The sequence below is a fragment of the Macaca fascicularis genome, chromosome 1, assembly GCF_037993035.2.
Source record: "Macaca fascicularis isolate 582-1 chromosome 1, T2T-MFA8v1.1".
NCBI classification, from domain to species: Eukaryota; Metazoa; Chordata; class Mammalia; order Primates; family Cercopithecidae; genus Macaca; species Macaca fascicularis.
Window position 1 is genome coordinate 225,808,037 of NC_088375.1, and position 13,463 is coordinate 225,821,499.

The 13,463-nt window shown below is 51.8% G+C and overlaps 1 protein-coding gene across 2 annotated transcripts in view; it reads left to right on the forward strand.

The window, feature by feature from the left end:
• SLC2A5 (solute carrier family 2 member 5) overlaps nucleotides 1-3,491 on the forward strand; it is a 35,705-nt gene extending 32,214 nt beyond the window's left edge. For both annotated transcript variants that reach the window (XM_005544859.5, XM_065530091.2), the window contains 7 exons: nucleotides 296-421; nucleotides 498-685; nucleotides 810-920; nucleotides 1,539-1,640; nucleotides 1,961-2,036; nucleotides 2,440-2,567; nucleotides 2,672-3,491. In XM_005544859.5, coding sequence (XP_005544916.2) covers nucleotides 296-421; nucleotides 498-685; nucleotides 810-920; nucleotides 1,539-1,640; nucleotides 1,961-2,036; nucleotides 2,440-2,567; nucleotides 2,672-2,875 — 935 coding nt within the window. In that variant the 3' untranslated portion in view covers nucleotides 2,876-3,491. The remainder of the gene's footprint in view (nucleotides 1-295; nucleotides 422-497; nucleotides 686-809; nucleotides 921-1,538; nucleotides 1,641-1,960; nucleotides 2,037-2,439; nucleotides 2,568-2,671) is intronic.
• The last annotated feature ends 9,972 nt before the right edge of the window (nucleotides 3,492-13,463 follow it).

Sequence of the window (13,463 nt, forward strand, 5' to 3'; positions counted from 1 at the left end):
CCCTGCGAGACTGTCGTCTGAAGGACACGGGGACGTTCTCGCCAGCACTTGGTATTGCCGGCCTCATCGGTGTGGTCCGTCTGATGCGCTCAGGGGTGCGTCCCTGCTGAGCCCTGCCGCAGGTGTTTCCCGAGTGTCCACCGTCGGGAATTGCTGTTCTTAGGGCTGGGAAGCCTGTGCCCTCCTGGAGGCTGCGCCCCACTCAGGATGACGGCGCTGGGGCCGGCTCTGCAGAGGGCGCCTTCGGGGTGGTGGGGAGGCCGCTGGTGCCAGCTCGCTGCTGCCTTCTTCCCAGGCTGGCCAATCCTGCTGGGGCTGACCGGGGTCCCCGCGGCGTTGCAGCTCCTTCTGCTGCCCTTCTTCCCCGAGAGCCCCAGGTACCTGCTGATTCAGAAGAAAGACGAAGAGGCCGCCAAGAAAGGTAACGAGGACTCGGACGGGGGCGGCCTCCAGGCTCTGCCCCCCAGCCCCGGTTCGACGGTGCCGCTTCTCCCCAGCCCTACAGAGGCTGCGCGGCTGGGACTCCGTGGACAGGGAGGTGGCCGAGATCCGGCAGGAGGATGAGGCAGAGAAGGCCGCGGGCTTCATCTCGGTGCTGAAGCTGTTCCGGATGCGCTCGCTGCGCTGGCAGCTGCTGTCCGTCATCGTCCTCATGGCCGGCCAGCAGCTGTCGGGCGTCAACGCTGTATGGGCTGGGCTGCGGGAGGACTCCGGGGGCGCGGGGCGCAGGTCCTGGGGCGCCGGGCGTGGGTCCCGGCGCCGAGGCCGCCTCCTCCGGGCAGCCGCCCAGCTCGGCGCTTGCCTTGCAGATCTACTACTACGCGGACCAGATCTACCTGAGCGCCGGCGTGCAGGAGGACCACGTGCAGTATGTGACGGCCGGCACCGGGGCCGTGAACGTGGTCATGACCATCTGCGCCGTGAGTGTCCTGGGAGTGGCCCGCAGCCTCCACCCAAGGCCCCTGGGGCCCCCACGCCCCAGCCTCGGCGCCGCCAAGAAGGCAGCCGGTGGCCCCAAAACATGGAGGCCCAGCCCCTACTACGGAAACTCCGCGTGGGAGGTGGCCCCGCACCGGCCCCTCACACTTGGGGCTGCCGAGCCGTACCGGGCCCAGGGCCACCACCTGACGGGGAGGTAGGGGCGCCTGGACCGGGCAGCACCCACTGCTAGGTGGCTCCGAGCCCAGGGTACCCGGAGTGAGGCTCGGCCACCTGGGGATGGGAGCAGGCTCCGTGGGGGCAGCGTCTCCGTTGCATGCAGACATCTGGCCTCCAGAGGGCAGGAATCCTGTGGCTCAGGGTTGTGGGATTAGGAGGTCCTAGAGCTGAGTCTCAAGGGTGGGCAGCTAGGGTCCCGCATCACAGCCACAGCCGACTTCCCGCTGGCTGCCCAAGGGCATGTCTTGCACATGTGAGTGTGAGTGTGCGAGCACACGGGTGGGCACCCGGTCCGCCCAGCTCTCCTCATAGCTGCCCCATTGGAGGGGGCTGGCGGGAGTGAAGCTGGGCCTCCCCCGAGCCCTGCCACCCTCCTGTAGGTGTTTGTGGTGGAGCTCCTGGGTCGGAGGCTGCTGCTGCTACTGGGCTTCTCCATCTGCCTCACAGCCTGCTGCGTGCTCACTGCGGCTCTGGCACTACAGGTGAGGACGGCAGGGTCCCAGGAGCCCGGAGTTGTACCAGGAAGACCAGTGCCCCTCCCACCCTGCGCCTCCACCTGCCTTAAAAGGAAAAGGGGTCACAATGAGCTGTTTTAGCAAATACCACCGGCCAGACATCTGGGGACCACGTGTCCTGCCAGCTCATAGCCCACGTTCAGCTGATTTCCCAGTGGCTCACTGAGGTGGCACTGCTGGGGGAGGAGCCAGGTGCCATCCTCCACCCACCAGGGCAGGTTGGCGGCCCCCTGGGGTCCCGTCCTAGCTTATCTGCTCCAGGTGAACCAACTGCTTTCTCTCCACAGGACACGGTGTCCTGGATGCCATACGTCAGCATCGTCTGTGTTATCGCCTACGTCATAGGACACGCCCTTGGGCCCAGTACGTACCCAAAGCTGGCCTCAGGGTGTCACAACCCCCTCCGGTCCCAGAAGCTCCTGGCTGGAGCTCCTTAGAGACACCAGGTCTGGCCAGTGCAGCCCGGAAATGGCATCTCTTCCCCTGCCCACTGCAAGGGGGTGGGTGGCACATAATGAAAGTGAAATGGTAAAATGGTGGTGTGGGTAGGAACACACAGACTGTGCAGGCAGCAGAGTGGGCCTCACGGGTGGTTGCTGGCCTGCCGTCCGTGTACACTGCCATTTACCTACGTGCTGCCCCACATGGCCAAGAGTCCTAGAGACGCTGCTGCCCCGGGGCCAGCTACCTGATGGGTCTGCATGGCCAGGCCTGGGATACTCGGGCCCACTCTGCCTTCAGGGAGGCTGCTCTCCTTCCCCTACAGGTCCCATACCCGCGCTGCTCATCACTGAGATCTTCCTGCAGTCCTCTCGGCCATCCGCCTTCATGGTGGGGGGCAGCGTGCACTGGCTCTCCAACTTCGCCGTGGGCTTGATCTTCCCATTCATTCAGGTGAATGGGGCCCGGGGCCCACACTCAGCAGATCCCCATGCAGTAGAGTGCGAGCTCGTGGGCGAACCGCGTCCCACACTTGTCACCTGCCCCTCTTCCTGCAGGAGGGCCTTGGCGCGTACAGCTTCATTGTCTTCGCTGTGATCTGCCTCCTCACCACCGTCTACATCTTCTTGATTGTCCCTGAGACCAAGGCCAAGACGTTCATAGAGATCAACCAGATTTTCACCAAGATGAATAAGGTGTCTGAAGTGCACCCGGAAAAGGAGGAACTGAAAGAGCTTCCACCTGTCACTTCGGAGCAGTGACTCCGGAGAGGAAGCCAGTGGAGCGGGTCTGCCGGGGGCTTCCCCCTTTGGCTTATTTTTCTGACTTCTAGCTGTCTGTGAATATCCAGAAATAAAATGACTCTGATGTGGAATGCAGTCCTCATCTCCAGCCTCCCACCCCAGTGGGAACTGTGCAAAGCTGGGCTGTCTCTCTCCAGGTTGGCCTGTCACCAGCCCCAAGTCAAGCAAACAGCTGGTTCTCCACTTTGCTGTATCAACCTTTGTGTGGCTCCTGGTAACATGGCTCCACCTTGCTGGGTCAGCCTTTGTGTGGCTCTTGGTAACATAACAAAAGCAGTTACTATAGTGGCGAGATGGAAGGAATCAAATTTTGCCAGAGAAACTAACTCAGTGGCCCCGACAGGTCTTCCGGGGCCATGGGCATTTGTTTAGAGCCAAATTCATCCTCTTACCAGATCCTTTTCCAGAAATACCTGTCTAGGAAGGTGTAATGCAGAAACAATGACATCCAGAAAGCTGAGGAAGAGGTTCCTGTGGAGACACTGAGTCAGAATTCTTCATCATAAATTATATTGTTAGTGGAAAATGGAATTGCTTCTGTGTAGTCAATAAAATGAATCTGATCACTTTTCAACAAGATGTGCTGTTGTTCTGTGAGCAAGTGGAAGGCAGGAGGAAGTTCCCTGCTCCTTCAGGCAGGTTTTTTTTTCTGTTTTTGCTTTTTTTTTTTTTTTTGAGACAAAGTCTTGCTCTGTCACCCAGGCTGGAGTGCAGTGGTGCGATCTTGGCTCACTGCAAGCTCCACCTCCCGGGTTCACACCATTCTCCTGCCTCAGCCTCCTGAGTAGCTGGGACTACAGGCGCCTGCCACCACGCCCAGCTAATTTTTTGTATTATTAGTAGATACTGGATTTCACCATGTTGGCCAGGATGGTCTCTATCTCCTGACATCATGATCCACCCACCTTAGCCTCCCAAAGTGCTGGGATTACAGGCGTGAGCCACCATGCCCAGCTACTTCAGGCAGTTTGACTGCACGAGTGTCAGTTCCTTGAGGTCAGGGGCTTGGTCAGTTTTGTTTATGCCTGAATCCCCAGCATCTAGAAGAAGGCCTCTGGAGACTGAGGTGGGAGGATTGCTTAAGCCTGGGAGGTAGAGGTTGCAATGAGCTGAAATTGCACCCTATACTCCAGCCTGGGCAACACAGTAAGATCCCATTTCAAAATTTTTTTTTAGTTAACTGGGCATGGTGACATGCCTTTGTGGTCCCAGCTATTTGGGAGGCTGAAATGGGAGGATCACTTGAGTCTGGGAGGTCAAGGCTGCCCTGAGTCATGATCACATCACTGCACTCCAGCCTGCATGACAGAATGAGAACTTGTCTCAAGTAAATAAATAAATGTAAGATTGAGGAAGCTTCCAAATGTCCTCAGGTATGTAGTGAAATCTTGAAGAGTCTTAAAATCTTTCGACTGTGGTAGGGGAGGAAGGGAGAAGGAGTGGGGTCTTGATATGGTTTGGCTGTGTCCCCACCCAAATCTCATCTTGAACTGTAGCTCCCATAATTCCCATGTGTTCTGGGAGGGACCCTGTGGGAGATAATTGAATCATGGAGGCAGTTTCCCCCATACTGTTCTCATGGTAGTGAATCAGCCTCATGAGATCTGATGGTTCTATAAAGGGAAACACCTTTTGCTTGGTTCTCATTCTCTCTTGCCTGCTACCATGTAAGACATGCCTTTTGCTTTCTGGCATGATTGTGAGGCCTCCCCAGCCATGTGGAATGGTGAGTCTATTAAATCTCTTTTTCTTTACAATTTACCCAGTCTCTGATATATCTTTATCAGCAGCATGAAAATGGACTAACACAGGTCTCTCCCCAAAAATATAGAGAGCTGGAGGCGTTTCTTAGAAATATGAATAAAGGGTGTGAGTGTGAGTGTGTGTATGTGCAAAACTATGGATAAAACCTTGAAAGTGCTGAATGGCCTGTGGCAATTGTAGTTGTAGTTGGGTGGCACAGGTGGTGGCCAGGAAAGACATCAGTGGGACTTGGGAGCACCTTTTGTGGGTATGGAATGGAGATTCCACCAGCAACAAGCTAACCCACTCACAAGCGGGCCCAGAGGAAGTAAATAGAACACTGTGATTGAACCATCCTTGGCTTTCTGCGGCAAGGTTCTGCAGGCTGGAAGGGGCACAGAAACAATCAAAGATGAAGGCTCTCAGAACTGAGGAGAGGCCAGGTTAGAATATCAGAAGTCAAGAAACTGCAGCACCTCTAACACAGGGGAGGCTGTGAAGTTCATGGTTCTGGATGTCTGCTCCCTGGGTTCAAACCTTGATTCTGCCACATTAATTGTGCAACTTGGGAAAGTTACTTATGTTTTCTGTATCTCAGTTTTCTCTTCTGTTAAATGGCACTAATAATAAATGTCTCACATGTCCATTGTGAGAATTAAATGACTTTATATGTTTATGGTGTTTGGATCAGTGGCATGTATTTAGTTTTCTTAAGTACTTTTAAGTGCTTGGGAATAAGCATTAATCTTGAGGACAAATAAACTCACAAATAAGATATAGTGAGAGACCACTATGCATGTATACTAGGATTGAGCAATCCAGTAAATGGATGGCAGATGGTGGGGCCATTTCACAGTTGCAGTGGGAGGTTACAGATAAGCAGGGAGAGAGCACGAATGATCCATGTGGTAGTAGATCATTCTCTACTCCAAGTAGACTTGGAGACCTTGGTATGAACTCACATGCAGTTTAATATAGATTCAGGCTACATATACAAATATTTACAGATAAGCATCTACACATGGGTTAGTAAAATACAGCAGGAGGAGAGATGTGGGAATATAGAAGGGAGGTGAGGAATTTGGAAAGACAAGTACGATTTCTCCAGTTGGAGAAGATATGATAGGAAGGTGAGGGATGGGCATTCCAGGCAGCAGACAGCACAGAGAGGTGTGGAGGCATTGAGGGATGCTACAAGTTATTTGGTCTGAAAGTGAAGCCAGAGAGGTGGCAAGGGGTGCAGGGTGGGAGCAGCTGTAGTGGATCCTGTAGGTCCCAGGAGCCAAGTTGAACTTCAGTGTCAAGACAACCTGGGGTTACGTGATGACCGAGCTTCCAGGAGCACCTGGCATTAATGTGAAGGGGTGGGGCTCAGATAGGGAGACAAGCTGGTAAATAATGAGGGCCCAGCAAAGCCAGCAGTAGTCAGGGACGAATCTGAGGGAGCATTCAGAGAGTCAGTAGGATTTGGGGTCCACTCAGCCCTCAGCAGTGAGCAGTCAGGCGTCCTTGCCAGGTTTCTAATATGGGCCAATGGGGAATGGCTGGAAGAGCTGAGTGGCAGGTTTTAGGAGAAGGTCATATATACTTTTTGGACATGTTGAGATGGAGGAGATCATGGGACACACAGAAAATATCTAGAAGGAAGGTGGCATGTGGCTCTGGAGCTCAGGGGAGCAGGGACATAGGATTGGGGAAACTATATATATGTTAGCACCTACTGTGTGCCAGGCACAGCTCCAGGCCCTGGGACCAGGTCCTGAGTGAGAGGTGCAGTGAAGAAAAGTAGATTAGTCCAAGGGGTGACAGGTGGAGGAGCAGCTGCACAGAAAGAGGAGTGGGGCTGGCTGGGGGGCAGCAGATTCAAACGTCTTGTGAGAGAGGGTTGGCCATGGTTCAGGGAATGACGGGAGGCAAGTGATGCTGGGGCAAATAGAGGGTTGGGGAGGCAGAAGGGGGCACTGCGCAGACACTCAGTAGGCCCCCAGGAGCATCAGAGATTCTATTCTGATTGTGTCGGGAGGCCACTGTCTCACTTGAGCCAGAGAGTATCCTGATCTGATTTGCAATTTAAGAAATCATTCCAGCCGCTCCGGAAAAGAGTCTGAAGGAGCCCAGGAGACAGCAAGGAAATCAGATCCTTACAAAAGATCTAAGAATAGGTTAAAGCCTCATGTTTGTATAAGATTGACCCAGGTTTGCCAACCGAGAGGATGAAAGGTGGGAGGTGGGCTGGGTGTGCTGGCTCATGCCCGAATCTCGGTACTTAGGGAGGTTGAGGTGGGAGGATTGCTTGAGGTCACGAGTTGGAGACCAGCCTGGGCAACATAGTGAGACACCCTCGCCCCCCACCATCTCCACAAAAAGTAAAAATAAAAATAATTAACTGAATATGATGGTGCACACCTGTAGTCCCAGCAACACAGGTGTCTGAGGCAGGAGGATCGGTTGTGCCTAGAAGTCATGATCATACCAGTGTACTTCAGCCTGGGCAACAGAGCAAGACCTTGTCTCTAATAAATAAATAAATGAATAACTGTTTTTTAAGGTGGGAGATGGAGCACCATCCAACAAGGGGTACAGGAAAGCCAGCAGAGAGGACTGACCTGCCTAGCTCTGCCATTTGCTGAGACCCAAAAAAGAGTCCTCCTTGGATTCAATGACTCAGTGACCTCAGGGAGTGCTGGCAGGGGTAGTGTGGGGGCAGAAGGTAGACTGCTAGGGTGAAGACTGCAACTGAGGCAGAAAAGAAAGAATGGGAGCTCTAGTTATTGTTCACTCTTCTTTCTTCCCTTTGCTATTCCTGCTTGAGTGGGTGTTATGTCACTCACAGAACACATACACATATATAACATAAAAAAGAAGTAGACATAGGCTGGGTGCGGTGGCTCACGCTTGTAATCCCAGCACTTTGGGAGGCCAAGACAGGTGGATCACGAGGTCAGGAGATCGAGACCACCCTGGCTAACAAGGCAAAGCCCTGTTAGCCGGGCATGGTGCCGGGCACCTGTAGTCTCAGCTACTAGGGAGGCTGAGGCAGGAGAATGGCGTGAACCCGGGAGGTGGAGCTTGCAGTGAGCTGAGATGGCGCCACTGCACTCCAGCCTGGGCGACAGAGCGAGACTTTGTCTCAAAAAAAAAAAAAAATTAAAAATAAATAAGTAGACATATATTGGAGGTTTGTAGGCAACATTTTCTTACTGATGGGGAGGCATGATTTTAAAAGTTTGGAGACCACTGGGGGCCAAGCTGCCTGCAAAGATCAGTGAAAGCTGAGAAATGACACTTTGGGAGAATGAGACAATGTCAGGGGATTGTGATGGCAGCAGCCACTCCAGACGGCCTGTCGCTGCCATCACACCAGCGGCAGCAGGGAGGTGCAGCCCGGGCTGCACATTCCATGGAGCGGGCAGGAGCTCCCCGGGTGCTGCCGCAGCCACCCAAACTACAGCTGTAGACCCTAACCTTCCGCTCCATGGAGCAGGCAGGAGCTCCCCGGGTGCTGCCGCAGCCACCCAAACTACAGCTGTAGACCCTAACCTTCCGCTCCATGGAGCAGGCAGGAGCTCCCCGGGTGCTGCCGCAGCCACCCAAACTACAGCTGTAGACCCTAACCTTCCGCTCCATGGAGCAGGCAGGAGCTCCCCGGGTGCTGCTGCAGCCATCCAAACTACAGCTGTAGACCCTAACCTTCCGCTCCATGGAGCAGGCAGGAGCTCTCCAGGTGCTGCTGCAGCCACCCAAACTACAGCTGTAGACCCTAACCTTCTGCTCCATGGAGCAGGCAGGAGGCACCCCAACCCCACCTCCCAAAGCGCTGCAGCCACCCAAACCGTGGCTACAGACTCAGGCATCCCCGCACTCTTGGGGACCCAGAAAGACCCCCCCGCCCTCACAGGCTTGGAAGTTCCTGCTTCTGCTGTCTGGCTTCTCCCTGCTGTCAGCGCCCACTTTGATCTCGGAGGCACTGCCAGGACTGCATGCTCCAGAGCCAGCAGGAGCTAGGGACAAGTAGGAGCCCCGCCCCTTCTGAGTTCACGGGGGTGGGAGCTCCCCAGGGGCAGCTGCAGCCGCCACCTGCCCCCTGCCAGTTGCAGGCCCTGGGTGTCTCTGCATTCTGCACCTCCAGGGGCCCAGTAAGGCCTTCCCACCCCTCCCCTCTGTTCCCAGAGGTTCGGGGGTGTCTGCTCCCACTGCCTGGCTTCTACTCCAATCTCGGAGACGGGTTGGGGCTGAGCCTGGGCACTGTCACAGCTCAGCTGGGTGTGCACACAACCTGGGAAGTGCCGACATGCCAGCCCCCTCCTGCCTTGGTCCCCTCTGGAATTTGGGCACTGATGAGTGTAAGAGGGGAAGCTTAAGGGGGGCTGAGGGTGGCTCGGTGCTGGCCTACAGGTGCCCCTTACTGCAAGCAACATAGGCACCACAGATGGCTGTGGGAGGCAGACAGGTTCCTGAGTGGAAGTGGATGGGTCCCTGTAAGACCCCACCTTCAGGCCAGGGAGGGCCTAAAGGCTGGGGGCTGGGCTGCCAGTCCTGTGGACTGGACTGCAGATTTGTGATGCCTTTTCTGGGCCCATCTATGGCCCCCCATGGACCAATTGGCATGTACTTCCTCCCCTCTGAGGTCCATAAAAGCCCCGGGCTCAGCCAGAACAGGGCAGAGGATGAAGAGACGACAGGATGACCAACTGCAGAGAGGAGCTACCCCCTCCAGGGCCTCTCTCTACTGACAGCTGAACACTTGATGGGACAATCTGCCTACAGAGAGGAGCTACCTACTGTGGGTCTCCTCTGAGCTGTTCTAATACTCAATAAAGCTCTTCTTCATCTTGTTCACTCTCCATTTATCTGCATACCTCCTTCTTCCTGGATGCAGGACAAGAACTCAGGCAAAGGCACCACTGGCCACAGAGGTTTCTGGCCAGAAAATCAACACTTCAAAGATCAGATAACAATGCTAAGTCCCTAGGATGGGATCAAGGTCAGGACACTTGGGAGGTGAGAGATGGAGGTGAAGACAGTTCAGCTGAAGAGGGTTCAGACCTGTTTGCCCACCACTGTGTCCACCATGCCTGGAATAGTGACTGGCACAGAGTAGGGGTTCATTCAGGGTTTTTTGAATGAATGAGTCTTAGTGAGGATGATTTTAAATGGTTGACAACAGAGCAAGAAAGAGTGAATCTGGGGAGGAGTTGTCAGTCCCCAGGTGACATATTCATAACCCAAATTAGGCAGTTGGAAGGTAGGTTTGACCAGCGTTTTTCACACTTCCAGATGTCACATACCAAAATTTGGTAGACTAACATTGGACTGCCTCTATTTTGCAAATAAAAACATTTTTTAAAAAGGCCAGGTGCAGTGGCTCATGCCTATAATCCCAGCAGGATTGCTTGAGCCCAGGAATTTGAGACCAGCCTGAGCAACAAAGTGAGACACTGTCTCTAATTTGCATATATATATATAATATATATATATATATAATTTTTTTAAAAAATGAACTCCCATCAACAACCAAAATGAGGAAACCATGTTTTAAAAGAAAGGGCATTTTACTATCTAGACAGGACGTAATCATGGAAAAAATTTCAGTCTTTTAAATTGAATAGATTTTTCTTTGTGAAAATCTCACTCCATTGCCCTGTGTCTTGGTATTGCTCAGTGGCTTAACCACTAGGACAGAAACATCAGAAACAAGGGCAGGGCAGTGCGTGGTACACTAGCCATTTCCATTACAGAAGGGCTCTCAGAAAGGAGAGCTGAAGTTCCAATCTGGAATGTTAGTTAGACTGAGTCTTGTCCCCTTCAATCTGCTTTCTCAAGGGCTGTTTTTTAGTTCCTGCAGGAAGAATGAGAAAGCAGGTAATTGGGATCCTGACACTCTCATCTGAACCTTTTCTTTTCCCCTCCTACTACTCTGCAGTGAATTGGGTGCTTTTTTCCCCCTTTCTTATGTGTTTCCATTTTTTTTTTTTAGACAGGGTCTCACTCTGTCACCCAGTCTAGAGTGCAATGGCACCATCTCAGCTCACTGCAACCTCCATGGCACCCAGTTTCTAGCAATCCTCCCACCTCAGCTTCCCTAGTAGTTGGGACTACAGACATGTGCCACCATACCCAGCTAATTTTTGTATTTTTTGTAGAGGCAGGGTTTTGTCATGTTGCACAGGCTGGTCTTGAGCTCCTGAACTCAAGTGATCCACCAGTCTCAGACTCCCAAAGTGTTAGGATTACTGGCATGAGCCACCACACCTAACCCTAACAGTGCTTTTTAAGGGGCTGCTCTTGTCATCCTACATTCTGCACAGCACTGGGACATGCAAGTGATACATATATGGCATCTTCTGTCTTCAGGAATTTACAGTGTAACCAGGAAGATAAACACCATGCCTTTTCCCTTTTTGCACCCTTGAACTCAAAGTGGGTCACCAGAGCCATCTCTGAAAATTTGGCTGGGGTCCCTGCTCTTGCCAGATGTCTTAGTTCATTTTATGTTGCTATAACAGAATACCACAGACTAGGGAATTTACAAGCAACAGAAGTGTATTTGGCTCACGATTCTGGAGGCTGGGAAGTCCGGGATTGAGGAGTTGCATCTGGTGAGGACCTTCCTGCTATGTCATAACACGGCAGATTCCTTTATTTTAGCCCAGTGAGACCCATGTCAGATTTATGATACATAGACCCCTAAGATAATAAATTTGTATTGTTTTGAACCACTGCATTTTTTGGCAATTTGTTATAGCAGCCATAGAAAACTAATATAGAGATCTTGGTATTGGGAAGTAGAGTGCTGCTGTTAACACCTAAATACTTAAAAGTATGTAAATGGCTTTAGCATTGCACAACGAGAAGAGGCTGGGAGAATTTTTAGAAGCATGCTATAAAAAGCTTACATTACCTTGAACAGGCTATTAGTAAAAATATGAATGTTAATGACCCTGCTGGTGAGGACTCAGAAGGGAGGGAGGAGCAGAGTGGAGAAAATGCCTCTCCCTTTAGAGAATACCTACAATAGGCCAGGCACAGTGGCTCTCACCTCTAACACCAGCACTTTGGGAGGCTGAGGTGGACAGATCACTTGAGGCCAGCAGTTCAGGACCAGCCTGGCCAACATGGTGAAACTCCATCTCCATTAAAAATACATGGCTGGGCAAGGTGGCTCACACCTGCAATCCCAGCACTTTGGGAAGCCGAGGTGGGTAGATCACCTGAGGTCAGGAGTTTAAGACCAACTCGGCCAACATTATGAAATCCCCTCTCTACTAAAAATACAAAAGTTAGCTGGGCATAGTGGCACATGCCTGTAGTCCCAGCTACTCGGGAGGCTGAGGCAGGAGAACACTTTAACCCAGGGGGCGGAGGTTGCAGTGAGACAAGGCATATGAGACCACATGCCTCTCAGCCATAAGAGCCCCCAGCCCTGTGCCACCTCCTCTTCCTGGCCACTGCAGTCCAGCCTGGGTGATAGAGTGATACTCTGTCTAAAAAACAAAAACAAACAAACAAACAAAATGCAAAAATTAGCTGGGCATGGTGGCACACGCCTGTAATCCCAGCTACTTGGGAGGCCAAGACATGAGAATCGCTTGAACACTGGAGGCCGGAGGCTACAGTGAGCCAAGATCATGCCGCTGTACTCCAGCCTGGGCAACAGAGCAAGACTTTATCTCAAAAAAAAAAAAAAAAAAAAAAGAGAGAGAGAGACAGAGAGAATACCTACAATATAGTCAGGAGCAGGATAAAGACAAATAAAGACCTCTCATTCTCTCAGTCTTGTCATGTACCCCACCTGTTACCATCCATGGGCAAACACATTTTTCCCCAGGTATCCTGTTTTTTGTTTTTTTTTTTGAAACAGGTTCTTGCTCTGTCACCCCGGCTGCAGCCTCAACCTCCTGTGCCCCAGTGATCCTCCTACCTCAGCCTCCCAAGTAGCTGGGACCACAGGAGTATGCCACCACGCCCAGCTGATTTTTGTATTTTTGGTAGAGATGAGGTTTCATCATGTTGCCGTGGCTGGTCTTGAGCTCCTGAGCTCAAGCAATCCACCCACCTCAGCCTCTCAATGTGCTGGGATTACAGGCATGAGCCACGGCACCCTGGCCTTCCCCAGGTATATTATGTGTATTCTGCTTTGATCACTTCTCTTAAAGGTCATGTTAATTAAAAAACATGTTAATGTTTCCATGTTCTTACATTTCATAATTATCCTTTGAAACAGAAGTCTGGCATTCCAGTCAGTTAGCTACTCTTATTTATTCGGTCATTCTCTACTTTTTTAAAATAATGCTAGTAGAGATGATTCTGAAATGAGCACCTTTGTCCAATATTTTATTGACTTATTTAACACTATTAAGTGTAATTCGAAATAATAACTACATTTCTCTGAAAGTGTCTAATTTGTTCTTTCCCCTAAATGGACAATTAGTCCAAATGCACAAGAGGAGGCATATATGAAGAACCTAGGAACACACAGAAGGAAACAGCAAACACTGGGGTCTACCTCCAGCTGGAGGATGGGAGGAAGGAGAGGAGCAGCAAAGACAACTATTGGGTACTGGGCTTAATACCTGGGTGATGAAATAATCTATACAGCAAACCTCCATGGCACAAGTTTACCTATGTAACAAACATTCACATGTACCCCTGAACCTAAAATAAAAGTAAAAACAAAAAAAAATCCAGGTACATTGGCTCATGCCTGTAAGCCCAGCACTTTGGGAGGCCAAGGCAGGCGGATCACTGGAGGTCAGGAGTTGTAGACCAGCCTGGCCAACAAGGTGAAACCCCATCTCTACTA